The following is an 18,552-nucleotide window of genomic DNA, read 5'->3' as shown; positions in this document are numbered from 1 at the left end:
CAAGGAAAAAATAAAAGATTGATATTTGACAGAAATATACACTAACCACTCCTTGTAACATTTTCCTAAATTTCTTCTATCTACTTTGGACAGTGTTTTTCCAAATAAGCTGGTAAAGTTGGGTTTCTGAGAATCTGAAAAAAAAAAAATGATCTCAGTTATTTAGTCTTAACCAAACCGTTCTGGGGCTGAAGCGGGGAGGAGGGAAGGAGGGAGAGGGAGTAGGAACAGCAGCAATCGGAAGAGTCCCTCCCTATTTCCAGATGATTTTCAAGTAGCAATTCTGTTTCCTGTTCTCAACTCCCCAGTGTAGTTGGCATCACCTACACTCTGAGGTCAAGTCTCGGACTTTCTACTAAAAGCCCATAATGAATCATGGCCTCAAAAGGCCATTGTCTCCTGGCTCACTTGCTCCTCTCCCCATGCCCACACTGGAGAAGACTCCTTGCCTCTTCTCATCCATATTCCTAATTCTTGCCACTCTCTTCTGGGGTGCTACATGTCATCAATATGTTATATATTAGAAATATGTTACATGTGCTTTATGTCATAAATGCTGTATGTGCTGTATGTTATAAATATGTCAAACTCCGTAAAACACAGATCTAGAACATCGGCTACCATTTGCTTCTCTGGAGTCGACAACTGTCCCTTATACACACCACACCTAAGTCACCTGTTAATTGAACTCCTTCCCACACCTGACTCCACTTTGTTGCTGCCCACGAGTTAGTGCGACAAGGTAAGTTACTTTCTTCCTCAACAAAACTAAAACTTTTAAAAAGTAGGATGCTTTGCTCATGGTAAAACACAGAAAACAAGAAAATAAAACATTTTTTAAAAAACTACTAAGAGCATTTAGCATACACAAATGCTAGTCAACCTCCTCCCATTTAAAGCAGACTGCGAATGTACCATCATTAGCTTAGCTCTTCCCTCGTGTTTTCCTAGCTGGTCTTGCCCTCCACTGCTCTGAGCTGCTCTCAGTATAATCTCAGCAGTAACCACACACCGATCTTACACTCCAGATTTCAGTCATTCTGGTTTGACTACTGCCTGGCCTTTTTAAAACCCCTTATTCAGAGAAAAAACAAACCAGGAGACAGTCATGCACTGATGGGGAAGGACAGGAAAGTCTGTACAAGGAGCATGGCCTCCCTTCAGAGAGTTTTACTTTCATGTACCCGATTTTCATCTGTAGTTCACCTGAATCTCACTCCAGTTACAGTAGTGTTTTTGTGAACTCTCTAGTTAGGTTTCCATAGCTGTGTAAAACATCATCACCAAAAGCAGCTTGGTGAGGAAAGAGTTCATCTCAGCTTACAACTCTTGAGTCACACTCCATCATCTGGGGAAGTCAAGGCAGGAACCAGAGAAGAGAAACAATGCTTACTAACTTGCTCAGCATGCTTTATACAGCCAATGCCACCTGCTCAGGGTCAAAATAACCCCAGTGATCTGGGCTTTTTTATACCAACCATTAATCAAGAAAATGCCTTACAGACTTGCCTACTGGCAATCTGATGGGGGTAGTTCCTCAAATGAGGTTCCTCTTTCCAAATAATTCTAGTCTATGCCAAGTTGGGAAAGGGAAAGAAAAAAAAAAACATCCGAGGCAGGAACCAACATCCAGCATTTTCTTTCTCAATGCTTCATCATGCACCCAGATTCACAAGCCTAAATCCACTAGTCACCCTAGTTTCCCAGCTCTCTTTCCCTCTCCTCCTCCCCCTCCTTCCCTTTCTCTTCCTTCCTCTCTCCCACGTCCACCCCTCCCAATTCTGTGTGCAATCTGTAGAGAAGGTGAGGGAGAAGCACAACATCCATTCCCTCCTCTGTTCTCATCTCTCTGATGTCACTGTCACCATCATGGTCCTGCTCCACTCTCGGCTCTTTCTGAAGAGGAATCATGGAGGCAGAGGACTTCTGGTGACCCAGATTCCTTTGACGAGAGGACACTGACATGTCTCTATACAGCAAAGCCTTCTCCCACATAACGCTTGTTGAATCCACTGAACGACGTGGAAGAGTGGGATTCTGTCTATTCCTGCTGTCTCATTGGTGGAGCTCCCTCCATGCATTATTCTGGTGGAGTATTTCTTGGTTTAGACAATGGGTTTTGTTTCTTTTCTGTCTTAAGGTCTTGGGAGAAAACTTTGTTTCTAATTAAAAAGCTGGGTTTCTTACTTTTTTTTTTTTTTTTTGGTTTTTTTTGAGACAAGGTTTCTCTGTAGGTTTAGAGTCTGTCCTGAAACTCACTTTGTAGACCAGACAGACTGGCCTCAAACTCACAGAGATGCACCTGTCTCTGCCTTCCAAGTGGCATGAACCACCATCACCCAACAAAAGGGGATGGCTTAGTGTTTAAAGACGGGGCTTGCAACCAAGGTTGATTTTCTAAGGGCAGAATCCCTTCAGGTCTGGAGCCACTGAGCCCAAGAGGAAAGCACCTGACTTTCACAAAGCAGATCTCTGAACAGGGAGCCGTCCAGCCCTGACAGTCCTTGCTCCTCATCATTCGGCCCACGGCTCCTCACCGACACTTACCACCGCCAGCGCTGAGCCTTGCTGTTACTCAACACTCCTGGCTGGTTGCTATTTTAGCCACTTCAGAGTCCCAGCTCAAGTGTCAGTCCCTCCATGAGCTGGCCACCTCTGCTCATTGTACCCCTCTCTTTTCTTTAGGGTACCCACAACCTTCTTGCAGTATATGCTCTCCTTTTATTTGTGAGCTTTGTGGGGGTTGGGGATTTTTGACACAGGCTAGCCTTGAATTCTCTATGGCACAGAGGCAGATCTTGAACTCCTGACCCTCCCGCCTCCATCTTCCAAGCACTGAGATAACAGGCAGGCCAGCCAACCTTGTTTACTTATTTTTACTGTGTCTGCTTTTGCAATATTATAAACCCCATGAGAAGGACCTGGCCTCTCTGGTTCAATACTATCATCTTTCTTCAGGAAACATAATTTTCCAATAAGTCTTAGTTTAACGAACGACTGCTATAACTGAAGTGTTTTATACTCAACAATGGATTCATGATTAAGGAACTATTTTACATGCGTGTTTTCCCTGCAGGCTTATCCCCCCCCCCCCGACACATCTATAAGCAACTTGACTCCTGCAAAGAGCACTGGCTGAGTTGCTCCTAAAATGCACACTTATCTGTGCTTGTTTCCTGTGCTTCTCCTTGGCTGCTAGAAGCGGAGCAAGTGGGATGTCGCTGCCATTGGACAATGTGAGGAAACGCTCGTTATCAAAGCGTGCTGACAGAAACACACACTTGCTTCTCCCAATTGCCGGTGCAGTTTCTCTTTCACCATTGTCCCTGTCAAACGCATCTGGCTGAACAAAGTCATACATCTTCCACCAAAAGGATGTTTAAGACCTCGGCCAAAAGTCAGCTTAGGGCATCGCTGTCGTTTCTAAGTATACTGGTGGAAAGCATTTGTAAACATTCTAATATTTGCCATACAAGTTATGTTTTTGTAACAGAAACACCACATAGAGACAGAAGGACAAAAGGGTTCATTTCTCTGCAGTCTCACTATGGATGGGGATATCTGAAGATTTTATTTAATACCTACACACTTGGAACTTATAAACATTGCAGGACTCTCCTTTCATCTTCATCTTTCGCACCTATTTTTCAATGAATACTTGGCAAGCGTATCCTGTGCGGAGTGCTGTGATAATGACAGTATGAAGAATCCAAAGACATTCCTTCCTTCCCCACGCCAAGGAAACATGGCTGCTGTAGTCCTTTCAAGGACCAAAAGTAAGTAAATGTAAAAAATACATTTTGAAAATCAACAGTAAGTTTCAAGCCAATATCTCAGATAAAACAATAATAATAACAACTTAAGAGGGGCCAAAGAGATGAGTGAAACGGGCAAAGTTGTCTGTATCCAAGTCTGACTAACTGAGTTTGATCCCTGGGATCCACATGATGGAAAGGAAGAATCAGTTCCCACAAGTTGTCCTCTGACCTCAACCTAAATTCCAGGGCAAGCATGTGTGAGCCAGAAGACTAAGTATCCAATAAGGTGTGAATTTTCTTGTAGGCATGTCTTAAAATGACTCTATAATATTAAACAAAGGAATAAATGTAAAAATCTTCCAGCAAAGAAATGTAGTCCTAAAGGGAGCGTATTCAGGGATAGAAATATAATACACTATATTCCCCTAATACATTTTTAGATTCTCTCTATTGTCATGTAAAATAATGACGCTAACACACATAGTAAAACCGGAAGACAGAGAAGCAGGGTTAGAAGAAGCTAGAAAAGGACTCTGGAATAGGTATTGTCAGAATTCTCTTTCTTTCTCAACTTCTGCAATGGTCCACACAGTGGAACACATCCCAAAATGTCAGGACTACCTCTCTGCCTGGGGGCATTTTATGACTAGGGTGTGTACACAGGGCAGATCTGGCAGGTCAGATCCACATCCCCTGTGACTGATGGGGAGGAATAGAAGCCCCGGTGTTGTAAATTCTACAGGACAGTGGGGGTCCTGTGGCAGTGTCCCCAGACCCCCACTGCAAATCTGAGTTCCTCACAGTGATCACTGGCATAATTGCAAGCTTCTCCTTCCCATCTCACTTCCCTATTTGCCTGGGTAGTGTTTCCTGACATGGCTTCCCAATAAAATCACAGCTATGCAATGTCACCTGTAGTCGGCCTAATAACCAGGCTAGCTTAATATGAAACAGCAAATTTTAATGAAGGAATAGCTTACAACACCAGGGATCCAGCGATGAGCAGGAGATACAAAAAAAGAGAGCAGCGGGGCTCATGCGCACCAGATTTATATGTAAACATTAGCCCGAGGCGAACATGCCCTCTAAGGGGCTGGACTATCCCTACAGTCACCTTCTGCAGGACTCCAGACAAGATAGACAGTATGTCTGTCACCCTCAGGAAATGAAGATGAAGCCTACAGTGTGTGTCACCTCCCTAACACTAAAACCCAGCGGGAAATGTTTACCATGCCCCTCAGCTACACAAAACACCAGGCTGGAAGTAGGGAGGGGCGGTGACTGGGGCTCAACAGTGGTGAAAGGAAACTTGTTTCATTCTTCTCTTTGATTCTTTATTCATTCACTAGCACATCACAGAGATTACTAATTCATCTCATTCCCTGTGGTCACTTGGAGAGGCGTAATTGTGGTAACATAATTGATTCTGAATTCAAAGGGTGGGGGGGAAAGAAGGCAAGACATTTTCCAGTACCCTTCTCTTTTCTCTAAAAGGGTAACTTCTACACTTTCCCTGTTACGAAGTCCCATCATAGCGGAAGGAGGCTGCTCCACTGCCCTATGATCGATCCATTGTTCCAGGTGTGTCCTGAGGCCATCCCTTCAGGCTGTGCTGCCCCTTCAGGCTCCACTGTCTCCTAACCCACCAGCTTCCCAACAGTAGCCTGATCCCCAGCTTAGGGGCAACAAACACCTGCAGGTAAGAAATTGCCTCTGTGTACTGTTTTTTCCCACATATAGTCATACTGACCAATTCACGTTGTATATCCATCACCCAGTAAACAGCCAGAGTTTAGCACTTTGTCAGTAGAAAATGAAGAGTCCACTGTTCACTTGCTGTGTGACTTTGCTAAGTCTCTTAGTTTTCTGTGCTTTCAATCTATTGAAATGAGAGTGAACCACAGCACCTCCTGGGTCTGCAAAAGTAAATGAGACCATCTGAAGGGCCTAAAACAGTGCCTGAGGCAGGAATGCCTCCACGAATGCTCACACTCCTTCCTTATCAGGAGTGTGGAGAAAACAGGCTTGAGTGGGGTGTGAGGCAGCTCAGAACAGGATGAAACTGGAAACAAACAACAAAAGAGCTGATGAAGCAGCCTGGCAAAGGGACAGTTGAACAGAAAGACAGTGGAAGTTTGGAGAGGTGATGTGGTCCACAGGGTCTGTGGAGGGTCTGTGACATCCTGCGTTGCCGTAGTTAAACTCCTCCTTTCTACCTCAATCTTGTCATCTGTGAAATAGGATTAATACTCCCTGAGTCATTCTTCCTTCAGAAAAAGTAAATCTTGATTCCCTTCTCCCCTCTTGGAAAGAAAAAACTGTTGATGTAAATCCAAATATCTAAGACCACCTTTTACTGTACTGTTCTTTAGAATCCCATATTTCTTTCTTGACTGGAACAGACCAGCTGATAAATGATGCCACCTCTCGGCCTCAATGCCAGAAAGCAATACTCAGGAGCTAGGTGTCGCTGGCTCACTGACCTCCGAAACCCACTTACTCTTCAAAGTCTAGTTGTTTTTCAGGTACTAAAACATGTGTCACTTTCTTTTCTGAAACTATGAAACTATGGCTTCCGGCTCTATGTTATGTTTTGGCTCCATTAGATGTACACATTAGTACACATATGTGTGTTATGTTTTATATAGTCGTATATAGGTTATATATATAAACCTATATGTATAGTATATACATGCCCCCTATATGTATACTGTATAAATGAATGAATAGTAATGCACATATTGTATGTAACCATATATAAAATGTTATTTATAGTACAAATTATAATTCTATATGTGTGCCTATATATTATATACATAACACCTATAAATTAAAATTTAAAGTTATGGGACTGGCTACATAGTTTAGTGGGTGAAAGCACTTGCTACCAATTCTGAGGACCTGAGTTTGATCCCTGGGACCCTCAGGGTAGAAGAAATGAACCAAATCCTAAAGTGTCTTCTGACCTTCACATGAATGCCGTGGCAAGACCAAGCCCACACACAGACACAAACAGACATAATCAATAAATTAAAATGTAATAAAAATCATGCTTAACTAACATCAATCTAACCTACGTATCTGTTCCCAGGATAAGAGAAAACGGGCTTTCAGACATGAAGTCTGAGGAGTCTGTGGAAAAGATCACAGTAGCAAACAAATAGGAACGTGGAGAATGAGGCTGGTTTTATTCTATGTTGAACTCGAGGAAATACATAAAGTTAAGCATCCATGCTTCACGAGATGTGTTTAAAGTGAAATCAAAGATTGCAAGGGCGACGGGGAGAACGGAAACTGCAATAACATGACAGTTAGCATCACTCCTTTCTGGACATTAGATGGAGAAACTGAAGTAGGATACACTCGAAGAAAAATGGTCTAGCATGATGTCCGTGTCAGAGGCACAACCGAGCTGCTTCCCTTCCAGATCCAGGTATTTTTGTGTTACTCCAGAGCCTGTGATTTTCCGTCCCTCACTGGGAGGTTCTAGGCTTGCACTCTGCTGTAAAGCCATGCCCCACCCTCTTTTTACTGTTGATTTGTTTATTTCAAAAAAGTTTTATTGTATTTATTGCAGTTCTGTGTTGAGTATGCCATACAATTGATGTGGAGATCAGAAGCCATCCCACGATGTGGATCCCAGGCATCAAATCCAAGTTGTCAGGCCTAGCCACAAGCACCTTTACTATTGAGCCATCTCTGGCCTAAGCGCTTGCTGTGTTTGTCTTACTTTCTTGTGGTACCAATACACTAAGTCCCAAAGGGTAAGATCGGAAACTTGCTTAGTTGGCAGCCAATTAAAGGACACCTGAGTTCTCAGGATCCCCTTTCCTAGTTCCTCATCACCTCGCAAGACCCATAGGATGATCGTCTTGCTACCCCATGACCCAGAACATTTTCTTCTTCCCCAAGGGAGCATCCCACCCCAGTACCACTTTCTGCACCTGTGTGTTGATGCCACTGATAAGCTGGCTATGTTTTGTCCTCTTTGCTTCTGGCTTGCCTGCTGTCTTGAGTGTTATTGCCAGTGTTTAAGCCTCAGTACGTATTGTGCAATTATAATTATAGTGGAGACATCGTGAGAGCTATTGGGAACTGAATTTGGACTAAACAGAGAAATATAGTTTGGTAACTTTGGCTCATGGACAATGGTGTGCTGGTAAACTCAACAACTTCTTTCATAGAAGACCACAAAACATAAAACACTAGCTGATCCATGGTACTTGCTGACCCCTCCTCCCATGAATAAATAATATCATAGTGGTTCTGCCGTCCTGAGGCCATGTAAGCAGAACTGGGAAGAGAAGCTTGCAACAACAGGGCACCTTCCCAGATCTCAGGACACAGCAAAGCAGGGTGTCACATGATGGGAAGCCCAAGCTTCAAAAACGAGAGGAAGTCATGGCTTGAGAGAAAAGCCTCAACATCATGAGTCATTAGCACAAGTGCTACCTTGGAAAGGATGTCTCCTGGAGATGGCGATAGGTGTGGGCAGGCAAATGCCTAGAAGGTCTGTTCAGCAGGTGGAAGCCAACCCAGCATGCCACTCACTTTCCACTCTTGCTCTCCCAGGCCCCCTTGACTTCTTACATAATATAAAACCATGTGGGTGAGTTAGATAATCCTTGCTGTAACATATGGGGAGCTTAAAGTCAATGGGAAGCAGCTCAATGGGGACTTTTTGTTTGGTTTCTTTATTCTCTAGAGAGTCCTGCAGGATCTCACACTCTATACTCCCATATCTATGCCCACAAAGAAACCTGCAGAACACTCTGTCCCAGGATCTGTGCCCAGAGACCCACAGAACCTTACACTCTGCCCCGGATCTGTGCCCAAAGACCCACAGAACCTCACATTCTGTCCCATATCTGTGCCCACAGAGAAAGGGATTAGGGAGGCATCCTGCTATCTCAAGAAGAGAAACATTCTTAAGAAAGTTGAGGAAAACTTTATCAAACAGCTCCCTAGAGAAATTCCAGCATCGGTTTCATAGCAGGACATGGGCAAAGACCAAGGGCACAAGCTGTGTCCAGCAGGCATTAGTTGTCTGATGGAAATAAAGGGTGATAAGAAGCTAAAATAGATCTGGGAGTGGAAACTCTCCCAGGCTCTTCCATTTTGATGCTTAAGAGTTCAGAGAAATACAGATTTAGCATTGCCTTTGAGCATCTAACGAGCCCTGATCAGTTCCTACAGACACACCAACCACCATCAGACTTTAGCACTGAACACATCCACTTCTGAGACAGTCTGAACAATTTTGGATACCGATAAGGATGGACTTTCTAGCAATAAAAATTTTGAATGTCTTCACTCCTGTGTCTTCCCCCCTCCCACCCCACTGGGCCTTCTTTATTACCTAACCTCTTTTTGCCTGTGGAATGCAGCATGATTGTCCTTTATTTTACAGCTAATATCCACTTATGAGTGAGCACATACCATGCTTTTCTTTCTGGGTCTGTGTGATTTGGGAAGGTCTATCCCTTTCTGAGTGAATATGGAGGAGGGGAGAAGAGTGAGGGCAGAAGGGAGGAGGGGGACGAGAGTGGGAGGAGAGGAGGGAGGGAAGGTTGTGGTCGAGATATAAAACATATACATTAATTAAATCAAAAAGTCAAAAATGAAAATCTTTACACACAAAGTCGAGTGTGAGAATCACAGAGTCCCTCCTCAAGGGCAATTTCCCCTCCTCATCCTTTTACCTCTCAGATGAAGGGAAGCAACTTCTCCTTCTCCTGCCAGAGATGCTCGGAGGGTATTGCTGGCCATGGATGGCAATGGCATAAAATGAAGTAGGGCAGACCACGAAACAAGAACCCATTGCACAAATCAGATAGAAATAGCCATACCCGAGAGATACCCACAGGAGGACAGGGGGGTTTCAGCCTAGACAACTTCTGGCACTGGAGGGCGACAGCATTGCCTGACTCTCCATTGACTCCCACACTGGCTGCAAGGCCAAGGCCAGATGCAGGCTTGACTGTGGTCTGGTAAAAACCACAGGTACTGCGAGAACGGTGTGCTCCAGTCCTCTTCCTAACTGCACAGGTCTCTGAGCATCAACTCCAGACAAAAGGTGTGCAAAGCCCCCACCTCAAAACAGACTTACCCAATAGCTGAACGGTGACGGGGATGACAGAGATAAAAGCCAGGAATAGTGGAAGCCTCATGGCCCAGTGTGTACCCTTGTCTTCCACTGATGGAAGGGAGGGGAGAGGAAACGAGAAAGAACACGGCCAGGTCTCCCTGTTGCACCTCTGCCTAGTCCAGGGTCTGGGAGCTGCCCGGCTGAAGAGGAGGACAGAGGAAGCTGTCCCTTTTAAAGGACTCCTGAATTTAGGAAAACCCTCCAATTGAGAGATATCCTGTCACATGGGGGCGGTTAGAAAAACAGGAATTCAAAGTTACAACTTTGCTTCGTAAGCTAAGGCGCAGGGGGAAGGGGAGAGAGGCACACGTGTAGGAGAGGAGTGAGCACAGGATGTGGGGAGAAGTGAGGAGCTGGGCCTGGTCTGTGGGAGGGAGAGGCAACCCAACTGAGCATGCGGAGTGTTTCTCAAGTGCTGGGAAGTGTGTATGTATGTATTACCTGGGTGGGGAAATTAAAGTCTGCAGGAGGCAGCTGCGGAGGCTCCTAGCCTCAATTCTAAAGTCAGAAAGGGACCACACTGGAAAGGACAGAAGCATTTCCCAAAAGTGTAAAACTGCCTCCCCGACCCCACCCCGGCCCTCCACATTCAGTCATAGAACCTCCCCCCAGCCCCCCACCCCCCCCACACACACGCTGCCGCCAGCCCGGCCCAACATCCCTACACACATACACCTTAGAAAGGATCAAAGGTATGGCTCTTGTTGCTAGAAAAAAAACGAAAAAGAAATTAATTTGAAGATACGATCTCAGTGAGGCCAGGAGACGAAGTTCCAGAAGCCTTTCTCTAGAAAGCCGGAGGAAACAGTGACAAAAGCTTTGCAATCAGCTTGTGGCCTGGACTCAGCCACCACAGTCCCCTTGAGTTTGAAGACAGAAGGACCTCTTACTGGCAAATGCAAACCTGGCTTGATTTAATGAGAGTGGAATTCTGTTATAGGATCGTTCAGTGAACACCTTGCCTACCGACCTAAACACCGATCTTTTCCCCCAGGACTACAACAAGAGTTAAGAATATTTTGAGAGGGCTGGAGAGATGGCTCAGTGGTTAAGAGCCTGCTCTTCCAAAGGTCCTGAGTTCAATTCCCAGCAACCACATGGTGGCTCACAACCATCCGTAATGAGATCTGGTGCCCTCTTCTGGCCTGCAGGCATACATGTATTATGGGGGCTGGAGAGATGGCTCAGAGGTTAAGAGCATTGTCTGCTCTTCCAAAGGTCCTGAGTTCAATTCCCGGCAACCACATGGTGGCTCACAACCATCTGTAATGGGGTCTGGTGCCCTCTTCTGGCCTGCAGGCATACGCACAGACAGAATATTGTATACATAATAAATAAATATTTTTAAAAAAGAATATTTTGAAATGGATACTAAGGATTAGATAGCTGGAAAAGACCTGAACTGGAGTGCAGGAAATGTCAGTGGTTCAAAATGAAGCTTCTGGAAAGACTGGAGATTTAGAAACGTTAAACGAACAGTCTGTTTTCAAACAAAAAAAAAAAAAAACTGTAAGATCCATCAGTTCTGGGGCAAAGTTGCACGCTTTGCTTCCCAATAAAAGCTGTGATCTCCTTCATCAATCCTCTTTTTATAAAACTTAAATTTAGGATAATTCTGAGAGAAGACATGGCACAGGGGACCCACCACTCATTTTCATTCTGCCAACATTTAACTGACAAAGGAATTTCTTCCAAAACTGATGAGACCCAAATGTTTTATTTCTGAATATTGCTTAACTCACTTACCAGAAGAAAACTGAAACACCTCTTTGCTTTGTAGGTCAGACTGGCCTTGAATCTTTGATCTTCCTGTTTCAGCTGCCTGAGTGCTGAATTAAAGGTATTTCCCACCATGCCTACTCCACAAAAATATTTTAAAGATTGATTTATTTATTATGTATATAGTATTCTGCCTGCATGCCAAAAGAGGGCACCAGATCTGATCACAGATGGTTGTGAACCACCATTTGGTGCTGGGAATTGAACTCAGGACCTTTGAAAGAGTAGCCAGTGCTCTTAACTGGTGAGTCATCTCTACAGTCCCCACAATAATGTTTTAATTGAATTATTTAGGTCTTTTAAATGCAAATCATCCAAATAATTTAGATTTATGTTGATTTCAGAGAGAAATAAAATTTAATTGAACATCCTTATATTCATGGTTTTATTATTCAAGTATGTCATGCATGCATTTGTGTGACTAAAAATCAGAGTCAGTAATAATACCCTTGGATTTACAGTCCACTATCCCACAAAAGATTTGTCTTCGTAATCTTTATTGGAATTTTTCTTGGAACAAAGATTTATGAGGTTATACGAAGTTACCAAATCAACTCAAATCCATGGTTTCGGTGACGGTGGAGTAGGAATTTCCATGGGTCTTTCATTAAAATAATCTTTGTAATGCCAGGAACTGTTCAAAGTAATACTTTTGCACTCCCCATGGGTCTCTCTTCAAAGAACATAAAGCACCCAAGTAAGAACTTGGTTAAGAAGTTGGTGAATATTATTGAATTCCAACCCTTCACTTCTGGAGGCTTCCATCATCCATCCCTCACCTGTCAGTCCTCATCACTCATTTCTTAGGCAGCTGTCAGTTTTATGGATATATAGGTTATATAAACCAGCATTCTTAGAACCAGCCTGGATAATAAGGACCTTATCCTCTAAAAACTAGCCTGTGAGCTCGGAGGGATGACTGGTGTTTTGTAAATGCTTTCACAATTCTGTTCAACCTTAAACTAGAGGTTCTAGTCAGAGGAATTAAGTAAGAAACTTAAAACACTTACGTTAGAGAACAAAAGGGGAACTTTTATTTGTAGATGGCATTATATGTAGAAAGTTCAAGACCTTCCAGAAAAATCAAATGTAGTTAATGAGATCAACAAAGTTGCAAGAAATAGACAAATATCAACTATATTTCCATACTCCTGTGATGAACAGCTCAAAAGGGAAATCAAGGAAACAATTCCAACTATAATATGAGTGGTGTTGATGAGAACGCTTCCCTCCCTGGGCTTATACATTTGAATGCTTAGTCTCCTGTTAGTGAAACTGTTTGGGAAGGATTAGGAGGTGTGGCCTTGCTGGAGGAGGTGTGTCCTCATTAGAGGAAATATGTCACTGGGGGTAGGCTTTGCAGTTTCAAAAGCCTGTGTCATTCCCGGGTGGTTCACTCTCTGCCTCATGTCTGTGGGTCAGATAAAAGTTCTCAGCTACTGCCCCAATGCCATGCCTGCCAGGCTGACTGCTGCCATGCTCTCCACCATGACGGTCATGGACTCATCTCTAAAACAATAAGACCAGTCAACACTTTTACATTTGCCTTGCTCATGGTGTTCTCAGCACAGCAATAAAAAGTAAGACAGCAAAGAAAAGAATAAAATGCTTAGAAGTAAATTCAACCTCAAGAAAATTATCCTGAAAAATATAAGACCTAGCTGAAAGAAATTAAAGAACTAAGTAAATAGAAAGATGGCCCAAGACCATGGGATGGAAGACTAAATACGGTGAAGAGGATGGGAGGACTTGAAGAGGTGATCAGATTCAGGCAATCCTCATCAAAATCCCGACAGTGCTTTACTCAGACATAGGAAGCCCTATCCTAAAATCTACATGAACTCTTAAAAGATTACACACAGCCAAAACAATTTTGAAAGAAATTAGAGGACTCATACTTTAAATTTACTGCAAAACTATAATTCAGTAATATTAACAGGGTGGTACTGACCTAAGATAGATTCATAGGGCAGTGGAATACAGAGCCTATATAAAAATTTCCAACATGTGTGGCCAGTTGACTTTTGAAAAGATGCCAACACCATTTAATGAGGAAGAAATTGTGTGTTCAATAGGAAATGCTGGGAAAACTAGATACCCCCATGTAAAATGACAGTTGGTTTAATACTTACAGAGAAAACCCCACATGAAACAAAGACCTGCACAGTAAAATCTTTATAAGATTGGATTTGATAATCATTTGTTGGTTGTGACACCTAGAAGAAAAATAGACAACTTTCTCTAAATTAAAATTTTGGTGGTCAAAGGACACTATCAGACGAGTGAGCTGGACACAATGAAAACTGTCTGCAATCCCAGCACTTGGAAAGCAGAAACAGGAGGATGGTAAGTTTAAGACAGTCTTGGGCTACATAGTGAGACCCTGACTCAAAATTAAAAGAAAGAAAGAAAGAAAGAAAGAAAGAAAGAAAGAAAGAAAGAAAGAAAGGAGGGATAGAGGGAGGGAAGGAGGGAGGGAGGGAAGGAAGGAGGAAAGAAAGAGAGGAAGGAAAAAACAGGATACAGGATTGGAGGTAAGGAGGGACAGAGAAGAAGAAAAACAAGAAAAAATAGAGGAAGGGAGAAACAGTAGAGAGACCACAATTATTAGAAAATATTATCAAAGCATTTATTTGATAAGAGATTAATGTTTAGGATAGAACACAGACAGTAGGAATGAACACTGGAGTGGGGCTAACATTTCTCCAGAGAAAATCTGTGCATGGCCAGTAAGCATATGTGAAGAAGCTCAATCACAACAACCAGTACAGAAGTGCAATCAAACTACAAGGTCCCTCTCTCCTCCAAAAGGATGGTTCTTATCAAAAGCAGACATAAGTGTTACTGAGGACGGGGTAACTCAAAACTGGGACCCTTGCTCAATGAGAGAATTAAACAGAACAGTCCATGTGGAAAACAGCTTGGCAGTGGCTGAATGGGTGAAATGGAGAACTGTCCTGATTCATCAGTTCTACTTTTATTATATCTATAAACGAACTGAAAACAGATCTTTGTAACGTTGATAGCGATATGATTTATAAAAGCCAAAAGACAGAAGTAACCCAGGTGTCTACCAGGAAAATTAATACATAAACAAAACGTGTTAGATACATATAACGGGACCTTATACAGCCACAAGAGAGGAATTCTAATACCTGCTACCTTATGGACAATCTTTAGACGTGCAGTTAAAGTGAAATAACTGGGACATCCAGAGACAAATATTGTAAAAATCCAATTACTTGTGATGCATAAAATAGGAAAACTCATGGGGACTGAAAGAATGGAGATTGCTAAGAAGCAGAAAAGCTAGAAGTGAGAGAAAACAAAGAGTTAACTTTGGGTTTATAGAAACAGTCGATGAGGATGGGATTCTTGAAAACACTGTCATTAATAGTTGAACAACACTGCAAGTAAACTCAACACCTCTCCGTTGTATGGTTAAAATGGTACTGCGATACATTTTATGTTATGTATATATTTTAGCACAATTTTTAAAATCCAACCTTTGACATCCTCCTTGTATTTTTGAACTATTTGAGTTCTGTTTTTGTGGCTAGTATTAATGATGGTGGCTGCTTGACTAGACCTTCTTCAAGCTAACAGTAAAAAAAATCCTCGTTTGTAATTGGCAAGGTAATTGCTAAACTTTCATTTCCTCCCAGACCTTCTCAAGCACCAACCACCTCACACCCACTGGATTCCACATAAAGTGAAGTTGGTGTCTGCTTTGCTTTGAAATGGTTTCCAGAAAATTAGCTCAACAAATTCTTTGGTAACCTAATTCAGTAATGTATTAAGCAGAATGAGATTCATTCCCAAACCTTAACAACAAAATGACTGCTAATTTTCCCGTATGCAGGAATCATGACTGCAGAATATATGTATCATCAAGTGTGTAATAGCATTGTGTCTGTAAAACACACACACCTTCATGTTAAAATGCTTTATTGTCTGAGATGTTAATGGCCATGTGAGCATTTGAAGACAGAGAGACAAAGCCCTTATACAGCGAAGGGTCCTGCCTTTATGTTGATAGGTTCCAGCTGCTTGGAAGGGCAGGCCCTTGTCTTAGTTGCTCTTCTCATCCTTGTGGCAAAATAACTGACAAAGCATTTAAGGAAGAAGAGCTAATTTCATCTTACAGATCGATGGTGCAGTCCAGCATGATGAAGAAGCCATGACTGCATGAGCATGAAGTACCTGGTCACATTTCTTCTGCAGTCGGGAAGCAGAAAGAGATGAACACTGGTGTTCTCTCTCTTATTCATAAGATTTCTTATAATGTAGCCTGGGACCCCAACCAATGGAATGGTGCTGCCCACATTTAAATTAGGTCTTCCTACCTCAGGAATGCGATACACACATTCAGCTCTACCAAGTAATGTAATTAGAAGGCTATTTAACTATGAAATATATGTGAAATATATGAAATATTAAGAATCAGCTACAGAATGTATTTTTAATCTAAAAGTGACATTTGATTTTTATATGTGGGATGTTGAGACACAAAAATCCTGGATTATTACTTAGACACTGAGCAAATGTGTAACTCTGTTGAAAGGAAGCCACTTGTTGGTTCCTGGCTGCTCAGCCCCGAAATAATCACACAGATACTATATCAATTAAATCACTGCTTGGCACATTAGCTCTAGCTTCTTATTGGCTAGCTCTTACATATTAATTTAACCATTTTTAGTAATCTGTGTATTGCCCATGGCTATGGCTTACCGGGTAAAGTTCCACCTGGCTCCAGCAGGGCTACATGGCTTCTCCATAAACTCGCCTTCCTTCTCCCAGCATTCAGCCTAGTTTTCCCAGCATAGCTCTGTTCTATCCTATCAGGCCAAGCCAGTTTCTTTATTCACCAATGCTTTATTCACAGCATACAGAGGGGAATCCCACATCATAACTCTATCTGTAATTTTTAACAATTTGAATATAGATTTTATCCATTCACATGCCCTATAGTACAGATGCTTTATAGCATCTAAAATGAACTTGTAAAAATAATAATAAGCCAAGTGTGGTGATAATCTAAGCCAGCAATCACCCAGCATAGAAAATGCTGAGTCAAGAAGATCATGAGTTTAAGGTCAGCATAGGCTACATAGTAAGATCCTGTCTAAATAAATAAATAAATAAATGTGCTGAAAAAGAAGGTATTTCTGAAAACTATCCATTAATATTCCCAACTCAATATAAAGAAAATTATAAGTTTTATAAAAGCACAATTTAGAAAATTAAAATTTATATAATTATAAATGCCAACTTCATATACATGCATAGCAAACATTATCCCTAAATTAACGTTAATTAATTTGTGACGTAAGGCTAAACTACTTTTTGAGGTAGTTTTCCAGATCATGTGGATTGTTTGTTCACACAAACCACAAACATTTCGCCTGCCTATGATAGATTTTCAAACTAGTTGAATGAGTGAGCTAATAAAATTTTCAGAATATTATCTTCAGAACTGGGGCTGAAGAGATGGCTCAGTCGCTAAGAGTGCATACGGCCCTTGCAGAGGACCTGTGTTCAGGTCCCAATGCCGTGTCAGGCAGCAGCTTACAACCACGTGTAATTCCGCAGCAGGGAATCTAATACCCTCTTCTGGAACCCTCTGGCAACTGCACTCACACGTGTGTGGGGGGACATAAGCACACAGACACACTCAGACACACACGTGCACTATTAAAAATAAAATCTAAAAAGAATTCTCTTGAGAGGAATGGGGTTGGAGAAATGGCCCATCAGGTAATAATGCTGGCCACTAAGCTGACGGTCTGGGTTCGTTTCCCAGGACCCACAACATGGAAGGAGAGAAGAAACCGCTGGAAGTTGCCCTCACATCTTCATACACGTGGTATGGCATGCCATTCTGCATCAATATGATAAATACGTACACATAACAAAGATGAAAATGTTTAAGACAGACGCAGTAATATACCCATAAGCTATTATAATTAGTCAATCTTTATTGGTCTAGAAAATTCCTAGAATTATTACTCACAAGTGCTCTGGTTTCATTTCCAAGGGCAACTGAGCCAGGCTTAGTGTGAAAGGGAGCTGTCTGTTAGGTCAAGACCACCACACGTGACTGACATGACACATACACACAGGAGTGGGATGTCAGGTTCATGAACTGAGGCCTTCTGTATGGTCCTGGAGTATTTTCAGAGGGTGGCCGGACAGGTGTCTATGCCTTGGTTTCTCCACCTCCTCCCATCCTGACTTTGCTGCCTCCCTGTTTGGACCACGTGACTACACGGCTGAAAAGAGGGGTGGGAAGCAGACTGCCAGGAAGCTGAAGGACAAGTAAACACACCCTCCTGTAATGAAGCAAACCTCACAACAAAAGAGTCGCTTAGTCATAGGATTTTAATTAAAAGGTTAAAAGGTAAAAAGAACCGGGCATGGTGGCACACACCTGCAGCCTTCCTAGTACTGGTGAGACAGAGGCAGAAGGATCAATGCTGGTTTGAGGACAGCCTGTACTATCTAACAAGTCCCAGGAAAGCCATACACAGTTAGGTCCTGTCTATAAATAAATAAACAAATAATTAAAATTTAAAGATTTTAAAAATGGTTTAAAAAACACTTTTGTTCCATGGATTACACTTTTTCTTTTTTATTAATTATTGGTTCCTCTAAGGGCATAGGGAACTAGACATAAGTTCTTGGGTTTTGTTTTTGTTTATTTTTGTTTTTTTTTTAGATCCAAGTCAACATACTACTAATGTTTATAAGGAAGAAAAAGCTGTTGGGGCATTCACTAACAAGTCTTGTTCCACACAACCCATGTCTGCACACACAGCAAATGTCTCGAACAGCCTGGGTCCTCCACATAGCAAGTGTCTCACACAG

At 42.4% G+C, this 18,552-nt stretch overlaps 1 protein-coding gene across 1 annotated transcript in view; it reads right to left on the bottom strand.

Annotated features, from left to right (window-relative positions):
• Mrc1 (mannose receptor C-type 1) overlaps positions 1-10,030 on the bottom strand; it is a 90,352-nt gene extending 80,322 nt beyond the window's left edge. Inside the window, exon 1 of the mRNA XM_005354640.2 lies at positions 9,868-10,030. Within this exon, the coding sequence (XP_005354697.1) occupies positions 9,868-9,928 (61 nt within the window). The 5' untranslated portion in view covers positions 9,929-10,030. The remainder of the gene's footprint in view (positions 1-9,867) is intronic.
• Between the last annotated feature and the right edge of the window lie 8,522 nt (positions 10,031-18,552).

This window comes from Microtus ochrogaster, chromosome 16 (assembly GCF_000317375.1).
Source record: "Microtus ochrogaster isolate Prairie Vole_2 chromosome 16, MicOch1.0, whole genome shotgun sequence".
NCBI lineage: Eukaryota > Metazoa > Chordata > Mammalia > Rodentia > Cricetidae > Microtus > Microtus ochrogaster.
Note: the sequence above shows the minus strand (reverse complement) of the source record. Positions and strands in the feature narration are given on the sequence as shown.